This window comes from Schistocerca americana, chromosome 3, assembly GCF_021461395.2.
Source record: "Schistocerca americana isolate TAMUIC-IGC-003095 chromosome 3, iqSchAmer2.1, whole genome shotgun sequence".
Taxonomy (NCBI): Eukaryota; Metazoa; Arthropoda; class Insecta; order Orthoptera; family Acrididae; genus Schistocerca; species Schistocerca americana.
The window spans coordinates 659,866,542-659,879,720 of record NC_060121.1 but is presented as its reverse complement, the minus strand read 5'-3'; the positions used below and the strand labels follow the sequence as shown (position 1 = coordinate 659,879,720).

The 13,179-nt window shown below is 45.5% G+C and overlaps 1 protein-coding gene across 1 annotated transcript in view; it reads left to right on the top strand.

The window, feature by feature from the left end:
• The window catches only part of LOC124606551 (gem-associated protein 5), a 344,051-nt gene that overhangs the window by 205,584 nt on the left and 125,288 nt on the right, over nucleotides 1-13,179 (top strand). The window contains exons 13-14 of the mRNA XM_047138535.1: nucleotides 1,669-1,843; nucleotides 12,432-12,515. Of these exons, the coding sequence (XP_046994491.1) occupies nucleotides 1,669-1,843; nucleotides 12,432-12,515 (259 nt within the window). The remainder of the gene's footprint in view (nucleotides 1-1,668; nucleotides 1,844-12,431; nucleotides 12,516-13,179) is intronic.

Here is a 13,179-nt window from a genome sequence, read left to right as displayed (position 1 = left end):
ACTAGTGCTGCAACACCCATCGGTGAGTAGTTCTTAGACATTGATTTCAAACACAGGCAATGGTGAAATTAATGTGACTGAACCATCTAATTTTCCTGTGGTTGCCCCCCCCCCCTCCCCCCCCCCTCCCATCCACAACACATTTCCCACTTAATTATGTTGTCATATCCCGGTACGTTTATTTCTTGGTTAAAATAAACCATGTTCAATTTAAACTAATTTTTTTTCTTTGAACTCGGAGTATATCCCTCATTGCTTCCTACATGTTGGCAAAATTTTTAGTTTTTGTCATGAAATCAATCAAAACTGGGTAGGCTCTAAGCACAGTGTGACCCTGGAAAAATCAAAAATTGGCCTAGAAAACCTGGAAAACACAGGGAACTTTTTTTTAGTCTCACTGGACACCAAGGATGGGAACCCTGTCAGATTCTATACTGATTTTGCAGCTGAGTTAGCCCCTCTTTTAACTGCAATCTGCCTTAGATCGATCAAACAAAAAACCATTACCAGTAGTCGGAAGAAAGCACAGATCACACCTGTCTACGAGAAGAGTGGCAAAAATGATGCACAAAACTACTGATCAGTATCCTTGACATCCATTTGTTGTAGAATCTTACAATATACTCTGAGCTCAAATGTAATGAGGTATTTCAAACAGAATGATCTCCTCGTGCCAGCTAGCACAGATTCCAAAACATCAATCATGTGAATCCCAACTCATTCTTTTATCTTTTGACGTACTGAAAGCCATAGATCAAAGCAGTCGGGTAGATGCTGTATTTCACGATTTTTGAAAAGCGTTTGACTGAGTACCACATCTGTGCTTGTTATCAAAAATAGGATTGTAGTGGATATTGAGCAAAATTTGTGACTACACGGGCTAACATAGCAACAAAAGTAATCAATTTTTGAAGAAATAATGGAATCTATTTCCCAATGGCAGGAGAACATATGAATAAAGGTATTAAAGTTTACAATCTTTCGGAGCCAGCGGCTCCTACTTCTTGCTGAAGGGTAGAAGGAAAAGGAAGAGGGGTGATGGAAGAGGACTGATAAGGTTTAGGAAAAGGGCTACATTTTGGAAAAGTCGCTCATAACTGTGGATCAGGTTACCATATGGGATGACAAGAAAGACTGACTGTTGGGTACTGCATTGGATGAGATATGAAAACATGAGAGATACGGTAGTAGGCAAGGCAAAGATTACTGCTGAAACATTATTCACAAGTTAATAAGTGTTGATAACTAAGTGAAAGATACAGGAGACGAAAAGGGAGTGAAGAAAGACAAAGTTACTGAGAAGAAATGCTGAGACAGAAAGTACTATGTAAGTTAAGATAGATGGGTGGCAATAACCAAGGACATGTTGTAGCGTGAATTTTTTCTTGTTTTATATATATTGGTTTTTCACTCCTACTTGCATAGTGGGCACCCTGGATTAAACACAATCATGTTGTATGTCTTTGAACAGACAGTTGGTTTGTATTTATTACAATAAGACCATTGACTTACAATGTCATTGAAACAATCGAAGCAATACGTTAATTTGCAAGATAGAAATTGTCTTCCACATCTTTATAAATGTGATGAAATGTGACATTTTTCCTGCTTACTCCAGTGTTCTGCACTCTGCAGAAAAGAAATAACTGTTTGTTTCTTATGTTTCAGGTGTGGGATGTTAGATCTCAACAGCCGATCGCAAATTGTTCATTGCACAGTGATGCTGTACTGTGTTGTCTGTGGAGCCCTCTTGATCCTGATTATATTATAACTGGCTCAGCAGATAACACACTATGTGTGTGGAAAATCAGCAAACAGACTAATAAGGTTCCCATTGAAAACAGTATGTATAGTCATAATTTTGGTTTATTTAAAAGTAAAAGTGTGCTTAAAAATATTTAAATAAATTATTTATTCTCTTAGAGACATCAACCCCTATAGAACTTGTAACTAGTAGAATAAATGTGATTCACAACCCAAACAACATCGTGTGTGTGTGTGTGTGTGTGTGTGTGTGTGCGTGTGTGTGCGCGTGTGTGTGTGTGTGTGCGTGTGCGTGTGTGCGCATTTGGTCGCGGCAGTGCATGCGAGTGTGTGGCCCGCGCACGCCTGTGCTTGTGTATGTGCTTGCATGTGCCAGCACCCAGACTAGCTCTGTGGTTTCGAAATAGACAATTGATTTGCTACACTTAAACATTTGTATCTCAAGTTAAAACCCCTAATAAAAATACAATAATATCCATGACAGTGGCAGAGTGGTGATACTTTTGGCCAAATCAAGGTGCTCTCACAGTGTATACACATAATGTTGTGAAAATGTGAAAAACCCAGTGCCTGCATGACCTTGGAGCTGCATTGTCCCCAACATTAGACTCCTGCAACCTGGCTAAGACCAATTGTTTTGATGCATCACATCTTGATCCATGGTCTGTCATATTAGGTTAGACAGATAGCAGCACAGTCATGTGGCAGACCAGACTGGTTTTTTCTTAATCGCAGAAGAGAGTGCTGTCTTTCCATCCCACCCATTATCTGAGAATCAATTGTTTATGAGTCTGTGAACAATGTTTATATGATGATTGTTTTCCTTTTTATTGTTTTGGCACCCTATATCTATATTGTGGTGTAATCTCCCCCCCCCCCCCCCCCCCTCTCTCTCTCTCTCTCTCTCTCTCTCTCTCTCTCTCTCTCTCTCTCTCTCTTTTCCCGTCCCCCCTCTCTCTTCAACATCGCCTCCACTCATGTGCTTTTCATCTCACCCCCCCCCCCTGCTTTCCACCTCAACATATGTCTTCCACTTCAACTTCCTTCTCTTCCATCTCACCTTCTAATTTCTTCCACCTCACCTTCTAATTTCAGGGTGTATACGACCCGGGACATCCGGGAAAAACCCGCGAATTTTTTCATCCGGTAGAAAACCGGGAAAAACCCGGGACATTTTTAGAATTCCGGGAATTTTTCATTGTTTTAGTTTTCAGTTAAATTTTTGTAATTTTGACTGGTAAGAACCAATACTCTAACAAAGGATATTACTGTATCCCGCTACTGCAGAATAATACTTCAACAATAAAACATAAACGAGAGAAAAAAATGAAAATAACTTAAATTGCAAACGAAATGTGCCATATACAATGACACACAGTGATCATGCCAGCTTCTGCCCACTGAAAATGTGTCAAAGGCTTTAGGAAGACTATGGAGTGCTTCATAACAACAAATTGCCTCCAATGAACGTGAAGTCGCAACTGTTTACATTCAATTTGTTTTAGCAGTTACACGCGGGCTCATGCGCATGCGCAGTTGATTTACGTTTGGGTAGTAGATTCTCCCGCTTCTGGCTACAGGAATGTGGCTGTTGGCTGTGCAAGCAGTCGCAGCAAGCAGCTAGATGCTACCGGGAAAAGGGGGTGCCAAATTCATATTCTTGAGGAAAAAACTTGTTTCACAAAGCGCCTAGCATCCAGCGCACATTTGTCTAGCGATTATTCATATGATTTTGAAACGCTTCCCTGTTGATTTTTGAACACATTTTAAGTTGATTTCTGAATGAATCATAAGTTGACTTTTGAATGCATGCATAGTGTACGTGATGTCTCTGTCAGGAGAATCCTCGTCGCATCTAAAAATAAACTTTCTGCAGACAAAAGGGGACGGGGCTATACGAGCTGAGGGAGTAAAGCCAAACGGATGAATGCCAATCGCTGTCTGATTATATGGTTGATTGGGTTTGCGAATGATCAGCGTTGTTATAATTACTAGCGAAATCCATAGATTCAGACTACCAGAATGGAAATAAACGACTGACAGGAATAACAGGTGAGAAAGATTACGCATTATCTTCTCGGTGTATCCAAGAAAATGAAATTTTGACAGAAATTTTTTCGCCAGATCGCTGCTACACTAGTAAGGACCAGTAGTACAGCCCCGGCTAACAGCCGCGTAAATTCTATTCTGGAAGTAACGCGGAAAACGTGTTGTTCGAGCACGTAATACGCATAACCGGAAAATAATCGTGGGATAACTAAACCTGTGATTCTGGCAGGGTTAGTGAAGTTAATCGGCGAACAAATACAGCAATAGCTACAGAATTTGTGATGACAAGATTGTTTGTTAAAACGAGGAAGGAGAAGAAACGGGGACATCACACAAATTATGGAAGAATAAGATGATTCCAAATTTATATAAAAATTTCGCAGTACTACTTTTCGATCTCATGCCTGACAAGCTGGTGCCTATGAATGAAATGTGAAACTATTTCGCCGGCCGGTGTGGCCGAGCGGTTCTAGGCACTTCAGTCTGGAACCGCGCGACCGCTACGGTCACAGGTTCGAATCCTGCCTCGGGCATGGATGTGTATGATGTCCTTAGGTTAGTTAGGTTTAAGTAGTTCTATGTTGTAGGGCACTGATGACCTCAGATGTTAAGTCCCATAGTGCTCAGAGCCATTTGAACCATTTTTTTGAAACTATTTCCTAACATAAAGCTTTTTGCTTGTAGTAGGCCTAATAGGCATTTAATATTGGTACTTCGTGGCTTATTGACCCTAATTTAAAAATCAACTCTTTGATGACGAGCCATTTAGAAGAATTTCGAACCCTGAAGATCAGACATTTATGTCATTATTAAAAATTTTACTGGCACATTTGTGTGATATATCTTAAAGTGTAACACACGCAAAAAAGGTCAACAGTATATGCGAAAGCTTAGCTTCTCTTGCAGCTTGAGACCACTATTATATGTGAAAGCTTTGCTTTTCTCATAGGAGCACTCTGTATATTAAATTAAACTATTAACTTTCTCTGTTTGTGTGTTCGTGCTACTTAGCAGTGATGTTGCTGTTGGCTGACTACATCACGTGTCCTATGCTCTCAATATCCGCTGTCATCAGCTGGCGAGATCACGTGACATGAGCTACGAACGGCTTACAAAAGTGCATCGAAATCTCGATTTCAATGATTCAGAAAGTAACATGGAGTGTTTGGTGGAATTCCAATGTAGACTTTCGCAATACGAAAATACGCAACGTACATGTTGCTGCACATCAAAGATATATCCAAAACATGTCTTTTTCCATGAGTTTCATTTTCTAAAGTACCGGGAAACTGTACTCCCTGAAATTGTACGCCCGGGTATAAAACCATATAAGGGAAAATATACTGTCACCCGGGAGAAAGTGTATTTTTAACTGGGAAATCCGGGAAAAATCCAGGAATTTTTTTCACTTGTCCACGTATACACCCTGAATTTCTTCCACCTCACCCTCCAGTTTCTTTCACCTTGCCTCCCAATTTCTTTCACCTCACCTCCCCAGTTTCTTTCACCTTGCCTCCCAATTTCTTTCACCTCACCTCCCCACCTCTCCTTTACACATACCCTCCCCTCTCTTCAACCTCCCCACACCTCTCATCACACCCTCCACCAACCCTCCCTTCTCTTCACTCTCTCGTCCCCTCCCTTCTCTTCACTCTCGCCTCCCCTCCCTTCTCTTCACTCTCTCGTCCCCTCCCTTCTCTTCACTCTCGCCTCCCCTCCCTTCTCTTCACTCTCGCCTCCCCTCCCTTCTCTTCACTCTCACCTCCCCTCCCTTCTCTTCACTCTCGCCTCCCCTCCCTTCTCTTCACTCTCACCTCCCCTCCGTTCTCTTCACTCTCGCCTCCCCTCCCTTCACTTCACTCTCGCCTCCCCTCCCTTCTCGTCACTCTCGCCTCCCCTCCCTTCACTTCACTCTCGCCTGCCCTCCCTTCTATTCACTCTCACCTCCCCTCCCTTCTATTCACTATCGCCTCCTTTCCCTTCTCTTCAATCTCTCCTCTCTTCTCCTCCATATACCCTTCGTTCCCTTCAGCCTCGGCCGGCCAGTGTGGCCGAGCGGTTCTAGGCGCTACAGTTTGGAACCGCTACGGTCACAGGTTTGAATCCTGCCTCGGGCATGGATGTGTGTGATGTCCTTCAGATAGTTAAGTTTAAGTAGTTCTAAGTTCTAGGGGACTGATGACTTCAGCAGTTAAGTCCCATAATGCTCAAAGCCATTTGAATCTTCAGCCTCCCCTTCCTTCCCTTCAGCCTCCCCTCCCTTCTCTTAGTCTCCCCTCCCTTCCCTTAGTCTTTTCTCCCTTCCCTTCAATCTAACCTGCTTCCCTACAATCTCCCACCTTCCGTTCAGTTTCCCATCTCGCCCTCAATCTGTCCCCTTCCCTTCCCTTCCCTTCCCTTCCCTTCCCTTCCCTTCAAAGCGAGCAAGGTGGCACAGTGGCTAGCACACTGGACTTGCATTAGGGAGGATTACGGTTAAATCCCGCGTCCGGCCATCCTGATTTAGGTTTTCTGTGATTTCCCTAAATCGCTCCAGGTAAATGCAGGGATGGTTCCTTTGGAAAGGCATGGCCGACTTCCTTCCCCATCCTTCCCTAATCCGATGAGACTGATGACCTCGCTGTCTGGCATCCTCTCCCACACAACCCAACCCAACCCAACCTTCCCTTCCCTTCCCTTCCCTTCCCTTCCCTTCCCTTCCCTTCCCTTCCCTTCCCTTCCGCCTCCTTTCCCCTCCCTTCCCTCTTCCACCTTCCTTCTTCCGCCTTCCCCCTTCCTCCTTCCCCCTTCCTCCTTCCCCCTTCCCTTCAGTTTCTTAAAATTCCACTCCCTTCCCTTTCTGTATGTTCACCACCACTCCCCTCTCTTCACCTGCCCATCTCCTTTGCTCTTCAGCTGCTCCTGCCCTCTCTACAACTTCCCCTGCCCTCTCTACAACTTCCCCTACCCTCTCTACAACTTCCCCTGCCCTCTCTACAACTTCCCCTGCCCTCTCTACAACTTCCCCTGCCCTCCAGTCCACCACCCCTCCTTCTCTTGCCTGTCTCCCTCCCCTTTCTAACACTTGCCCCATGCATTCTCTTTAACTTCACCCCCTCAGACTCTTCCACATCCCCTCAACAACTCCCCCCTCCCCCCCCCCCCCCCCCCATGTTGCTTCTACAGCCCTCCTTCATCTCTTCCACCTCCCTTTCTTCTACCTCTCCCTTTCCCTTTCTTTCACCACTCCCCCATCTCTTCCAACTCATTTCTGCCATTCCTCCCCTTTCCCACCTATCCTTCCTCCTCACCTTCTCTCTGCCTCAAAATCTCCCTTGCCCCATTGGCCTCTTCACTCCCCTTGGCCTCTTCATTTTGCCCGATCTCAAGCCTCCCCTGCCCCATCTCGAGCCTCCCCCCCACCCCTGACCCATCTCAAGCCTCTGCCCACCCCCGGCCCATCTCGAGCCTCCCCCAAACCCCAACCCATCTTGAGCCTCCCCCCAACCCCGACCCATCTCGAGCCTCCCCACAACCCCGGCCCACTTCGAGCCTCCACCCAACCCCGATCCACCTCGAGGCTCCCCCCAACCCCGACCCACCTCGAGCCTCCCCCCAACCCCGACCCACCTCGAGCCTCCCCCCAACCCCGACCCACCTCGAGCCTCCCCCCAACCCCGACCCACCTCGAGCCTCCCCCCAACCCCGACCCACCTCGAGCCTCCCCCCAACCCCGACCCACCACGAGCGTACCCCCAACCCCGACCCACCTCGAGCGTCCCCCCAACCCCGACCCACCTCGAGCGTCCCCCCAACCCCGACCCACCTCGAGCCTCCCCCCAACCCCGACCCACCTCGAGCCTGCCCCCCAGCCCCAGCCCACCTCGAGCCTACCCCATCCCCAGCCCACCTTGAGCCTGCCCAAACCCCCACCCCCGGCCTACCTCGAGCCTCCCCCCCACTCCCGCCCCACCTCGAGCCTCCCCCCACCCCCAGCCCACCTTGACCCTTTCTTTTTATTATTAGCTTCCTATCATCCACATAGTCTTTCTTCTTATCACTTTGCAATCTACATCTACATCTACATTTATACTCATTACCTCCCTTTCCTGTTCCAGTCGCGTATGGTTCGCGGGAAGAACGACTGTCTGAAAGCCTCCATGCGCGCTCTAATCTCTCTAATTTTACATTCGTGGTCTCCTCGGGAGGTATAAGTAGGGGGAAGCAATATATTCGATACCTCATCCAGAAACGCACCCTCTCAAAACCTAGCGAGCAAGCTACACCATGATGCAGAGCGCCTCTCTTGCAGAGTCTGCCACTTGAGTTTGTTAAACATCTCCGTAACGCTATCACGCTTACCAAATAACCCTGTGACGAAACGCGCCACTCTTCTTTGGATCTTCTCTATCTCCTCCGTCAACCCGATCTGGTACGGATCCCACACTGATGAGCAATACTCAAGTATAGGTCGAACGAGTGTTTTGTAAGCCACCTCCTTTGTTGATGGACTACATTTTCTAAGTACTCTCCCAATGAATCTCAACCTGGTACCCGCCTTACCAACAATTAATTTTATATGATCATTCCACTTCAAATCGTTCCGCACGCATACTCCCAGATATTTTACAGAAGTAACTGCTGTCTGTGTTTGTTCCGCTATCATATAATCATACAATAAAGGATCCTTCTTTCTATGTATTCGCAATACATTAAATTTGTCTATGTTAAGGGTCAGTTGCCACTCCCTGCACCAAGTGCCTATCCGCTGCAAATCTTCCTGCATTTCGCTACAATTTTCTAATGCTGCAACTTCTCTGTATACTACAGCATCATCCGCGAAAAGCCGCATGGAACTTCCGACACTATCTACTAAGTCATTTAAATATATTGTGAAAAGCAATGGTCCCGTAACACTCCCCTGTGGCACGCCAGAGGTTACTTTAACATCTGTAGACGTCTCTCCATTGATAACAACATGCTGTGTTCTGTTTGCTAAAAACTCTTCAATCCTGCCACACAGCTGGTCTGATATTCCGTAGGCTCTTACTTTGTTTATCAGGTGACAGTGCGGAACTGTATCGAACGCCTTCCGGAAGTCAAGAAAAATAGCATCTACCTGGGAGCCTGTATCTAATATTTTCTGGGTCTCATGAACAAATAAAGCGAGTTGGGTCTCACACGATCGCTGTTTGTGAAATCCATGTTGATTCCTACATAGTAGATTCTGGGTTTCCAAAAATGACATGATACTCGAGCAAAAAACATGTTCTAAAATTCTACAACAGATCGACGTCAGAGATATAGGTCTATAGTTTTGCGCATCTGCTCGACGACCCTTCTTGAAGACTGGGACTACCTGTGCTCTTTTCCAATCATTTGGAACCTTCCGTTCCTCTAGAGACTTGCGGTACACGGCTGTTAGAAGGGGGGCAAGTTCTTTCGCGTACTCTGTGTAGAATCGAATTGGTATCCCGTCAGGTCCAGTGGACTTTCCTCTGTTGAGTGATTCCAGTTGCTTTTCTATTCCTTGGACACTTATTTCGATGTCAGCCATTTTTTCGTTTGTGCGAGGATTTAGAGAAGGAACTGCAGTGTGGTCTTCCTCTGTGAAACAGCTTTGGAAAATGGTGTTTAGTATTTCAGCTTTACAGGTGTCATCCTCTGTTTCAATGCCATCATCACCCCGGAGTGTCTGGATATGCTGTTTCGAGCCACATACTGATTTAACGTAAGACCAGAACTTCCTAGGATTTTCTGTCAAGTCAGTACATAGAATTTTCTGTCAAGTCAGTACATAGAATTTTACTTTCGAATTCACTGAACGCTTCACGCATAGCCCTCCTTATGCTAACTTTGACATCATCTAGCTTCTGTTTGTCTGAGAGGTTTTGGCTGCGTTTAAACGTGGAGTGAAGCTCTCTTTGCTTTCGCAGTAGTTTCCTAACTTTGTTGTAGTACCACGGTGGGTTTTCCCCGTCCCTCACAGTTTTACTCGGCACGTACCTGTCTAAAACGCATTTTATGATTGCCTTGAACTTTTTCCATAAACACTCAACATTGTCAGTGTCGGAACAGAAATTTTCGTTTTGATCTGTTAGGTAGTCTGAAATCTGCCTTCTATTACTCTTGCTAAACAGATAAACCTTCCTCCCTTTTTTTATATTCCTATTAACTTCCATATTCAGGGATGCTGCAACGGCCTTATGATCACTGATTCCCTGTTCTGCACATACAGAGTCGAAAAGTTCGGGTCTGTTTGTTATCAGTAGGTCCAAGATGTTATCTCCACGAGTCGGTTCTCTGTGTAATTGCTCGAGGTAATTTTCAGATAGTGCACTCAGTATAATGTCACTCGATGCTCTGTCCCTACCACCCGTCCTAAACATCTGAGTGTCCCAGTCTATATCTGGTAAATTGAAATCTCCACCTAAGACTATAACATGCTGAGAAAATTTATGTGAAATGTATTCCAAATTTTCTCTCAGTTGTTCTGCCACTAATGCTGCTGAGTTGGGAGATCGGTAAACGGAGCCAATTATTAACGAAGCTCGGTTGTTGAGTGTAATCTCCACCCATAATAATTCACAGGAACTATCCACTTCTACTTCACTACAGGATAAACTACTGCTAACAGCGACGAACACTCCACCACAGGTTGGATGCAATCTATCCTTTCTAAACACCGTCTGTACCTTTGTAAAAATTTCGGCAAAATTTATCTCCGGCTTCAACCAGCTTTCTGTACCTAAAACGATTTCAGCTTCGGTGCTTTCTATCAGCGCTTGAAGTTCCGGTACTTTACCAACGCAGCTTCAACAGTTTACAATTACAATACCGATTGCTGCTTGGTCCCCGCATGTCCTGACTTTGCCCCGCGCCCGTTGAGGCTGTTGCCCTTTCTGTACTTGCCCAAGGCCATCTAACGTAAAAAACCGCCCAGCCCACGCCACACAACCCCTGCTACCCGTGTAGCCGCTTGTTGCGTGTAGTGGACTCCTGACCTATCCAGCGGAACCCGAAACCCCACCACCCTATGGCGCAAGTCGAGGAATCTGCAGCCCACACGGTCGCAGAACCATCTCAGCCTCTGATTCAGACCCTCCACTCGGCTCTGTACCAAAGGTCCGCAGTCAGTCCTGTCGATGATGCTGCAGATGGTGAGCTCTGCTTTCATCCCGCTAGCGAGACTGGGAGTCATCACCAAATCAGATAGCCGCCGGAAGCCAGAGAGGATTTCCTCCGATCCATAGTGACACACATCATTGGTGCCGACATGAGCGACCACCTGCAGATGGGTGAACCCTGTACCCTTCATGGCATCCGGAAGGACCCTTTCCACATCTGGAATGACTCCCCCCAGTATGCACACGGAGTGCACATTGGTTTTCTTCCCCTCTCTTGCTGCCATATCCCTAAGGGGCCCCATTACGCGCCTGACGTTGGAGCTCCCAACTACCAGTAAGCCCACCCTCTGCGACCGCCCGGATCTTGCAGACTGAGGGGCAACCTCTGGAACAGGACAAGCAGCCATGTCAGGCCGAAGATCAGTATCAGCCTGAGACAGAGCCTGAAACCGGTAAGTCAGACAAACTGGAGAGGCCTTCCTTTCAGCCCTCCGGAATGTCTTTCGCCCCCTGCCACACCTTGAGATGACCACCCACTCTACCACAGGTGAGGGATCAGCCTCAATGCGGGCAGTATCCCGGGCAACCACAGTCGTAGTCCGATCGGGGGATATGTGGGATGAGCTGGCCGTCCCCGACAAACCCCCATCCGGACCCCCACAGTGATGCCCATTGGCAACAGCCTCAAGCTGTGTGACCGAAGCCAACACTGCCTGAAGCTGGGAGCGAAGGGATGCCAACTCATCCTGCATCCAAACACAGCAGTTGCAGTCCCTATCCATGCTAAAAACTGTTGTGCAAAGAACGTCTGAACTAATCTACAGAGAGCGCAAACAAATCGACACAAAATTTAAACGGTTATTAAAATACAAGATTGCCTAGTAAATGCAGTAATGCTGCTACTTGTGCACTGCTGACACACTGCTCAGCGGCGGAAGGAGACTACCCGATTTTACACTATTCAGGTACTAAAACGCGATGCTACAACTCTCAAATACTATAATACACCTGAAATTTATGAATTAAACAATGCAAGTACCAAAAACACGCAAAGAAGTTAAGAATCAAACTATGTAACAAATGAGTGAGCTAGGAGTATACGACTTGCTGCTGCAGCTGTTTATCCAACGGCGGCAGGGAGCACACTGACTGTGACCAACCGACACTGGCCGTTCAAAACAAAAACAGAAGACAAACAACTACGCGAATTTACACTATTCAGGTACTAAAACGCGATGCTACAACTCTCAAATACTATAATACGCCCGAAATTTATGAATTATACAATGCAAGTACCAAAAACACGCAAAGAAATTAAGAATTAAACTATGTAACAAATGAGTGAGCTAGGAGTATACGACTTGCTGCTGCAGCTGCTTATCCAACGGTGGCAGGGAGCACACTGACTGAGCAATGAGCGATTAAAATTTTTAGCTAGAAATATACTCTAGCTTTCCTGTTGTTTACTATTTATTTGCATTTTACAATGACCTTTAACTTCTTTCTTTTCAGGGAAACAGAAAAAACAGGCAAAAATGCACAGCAAAACTGTTTCAAAAATGCTAGCACAAAATGCAGAGGATAAATTGCCCCAAGGTAAGAAGATCAAAATGAAGAATTGTACTGAAATACATTAATATTCTACCAAAAACCGGAACATCATTTATCTTTCTTTCATTTAGAAAAAGCTGTTGAAATATATGAAACATGAAGGAGCTTTAGTAAGAAGTTTAATATATTTGCTGTACCCTACGTTATGTTATTCAGATGAATAATTGTAGTTACTGCATTAGCTATTTAATTTTTGAACACTTGTGCTCCGTAAAAATATAAACACTAGGTCCCATTCTTGATATTAAAACTTCAGAATCTCAACAATTTCTGAATTGACACAGATTTAGACATACAAGCCTGCAGGTGCCATTATTTGCCATGACATGAATCCATGTTTGGACACAGGATCCACATAGTCCATGACCAAGGGAGTCAATAAGTTGAGTTAAACTTGCAGATTTTTTTAAAAATTGCTACAATTACTGGCAGATCCAATGCATCCCAAAGCTAACACCATACTTCCACTTCTACATCTCCAGCAGAGCCAGACCCAACTATGGAGAACCTAAGATCAACAGCAGTGGCCAGCAGATACATAATCTGTAGCCTAGACTAAGTTAGCTTGCAACAGTGTTATAAAATTTAGAGCAATGTTACCCAGCTGAATATCCATGAGCAGTCCAAAAAGGAAGGGCATGCCAAGAAG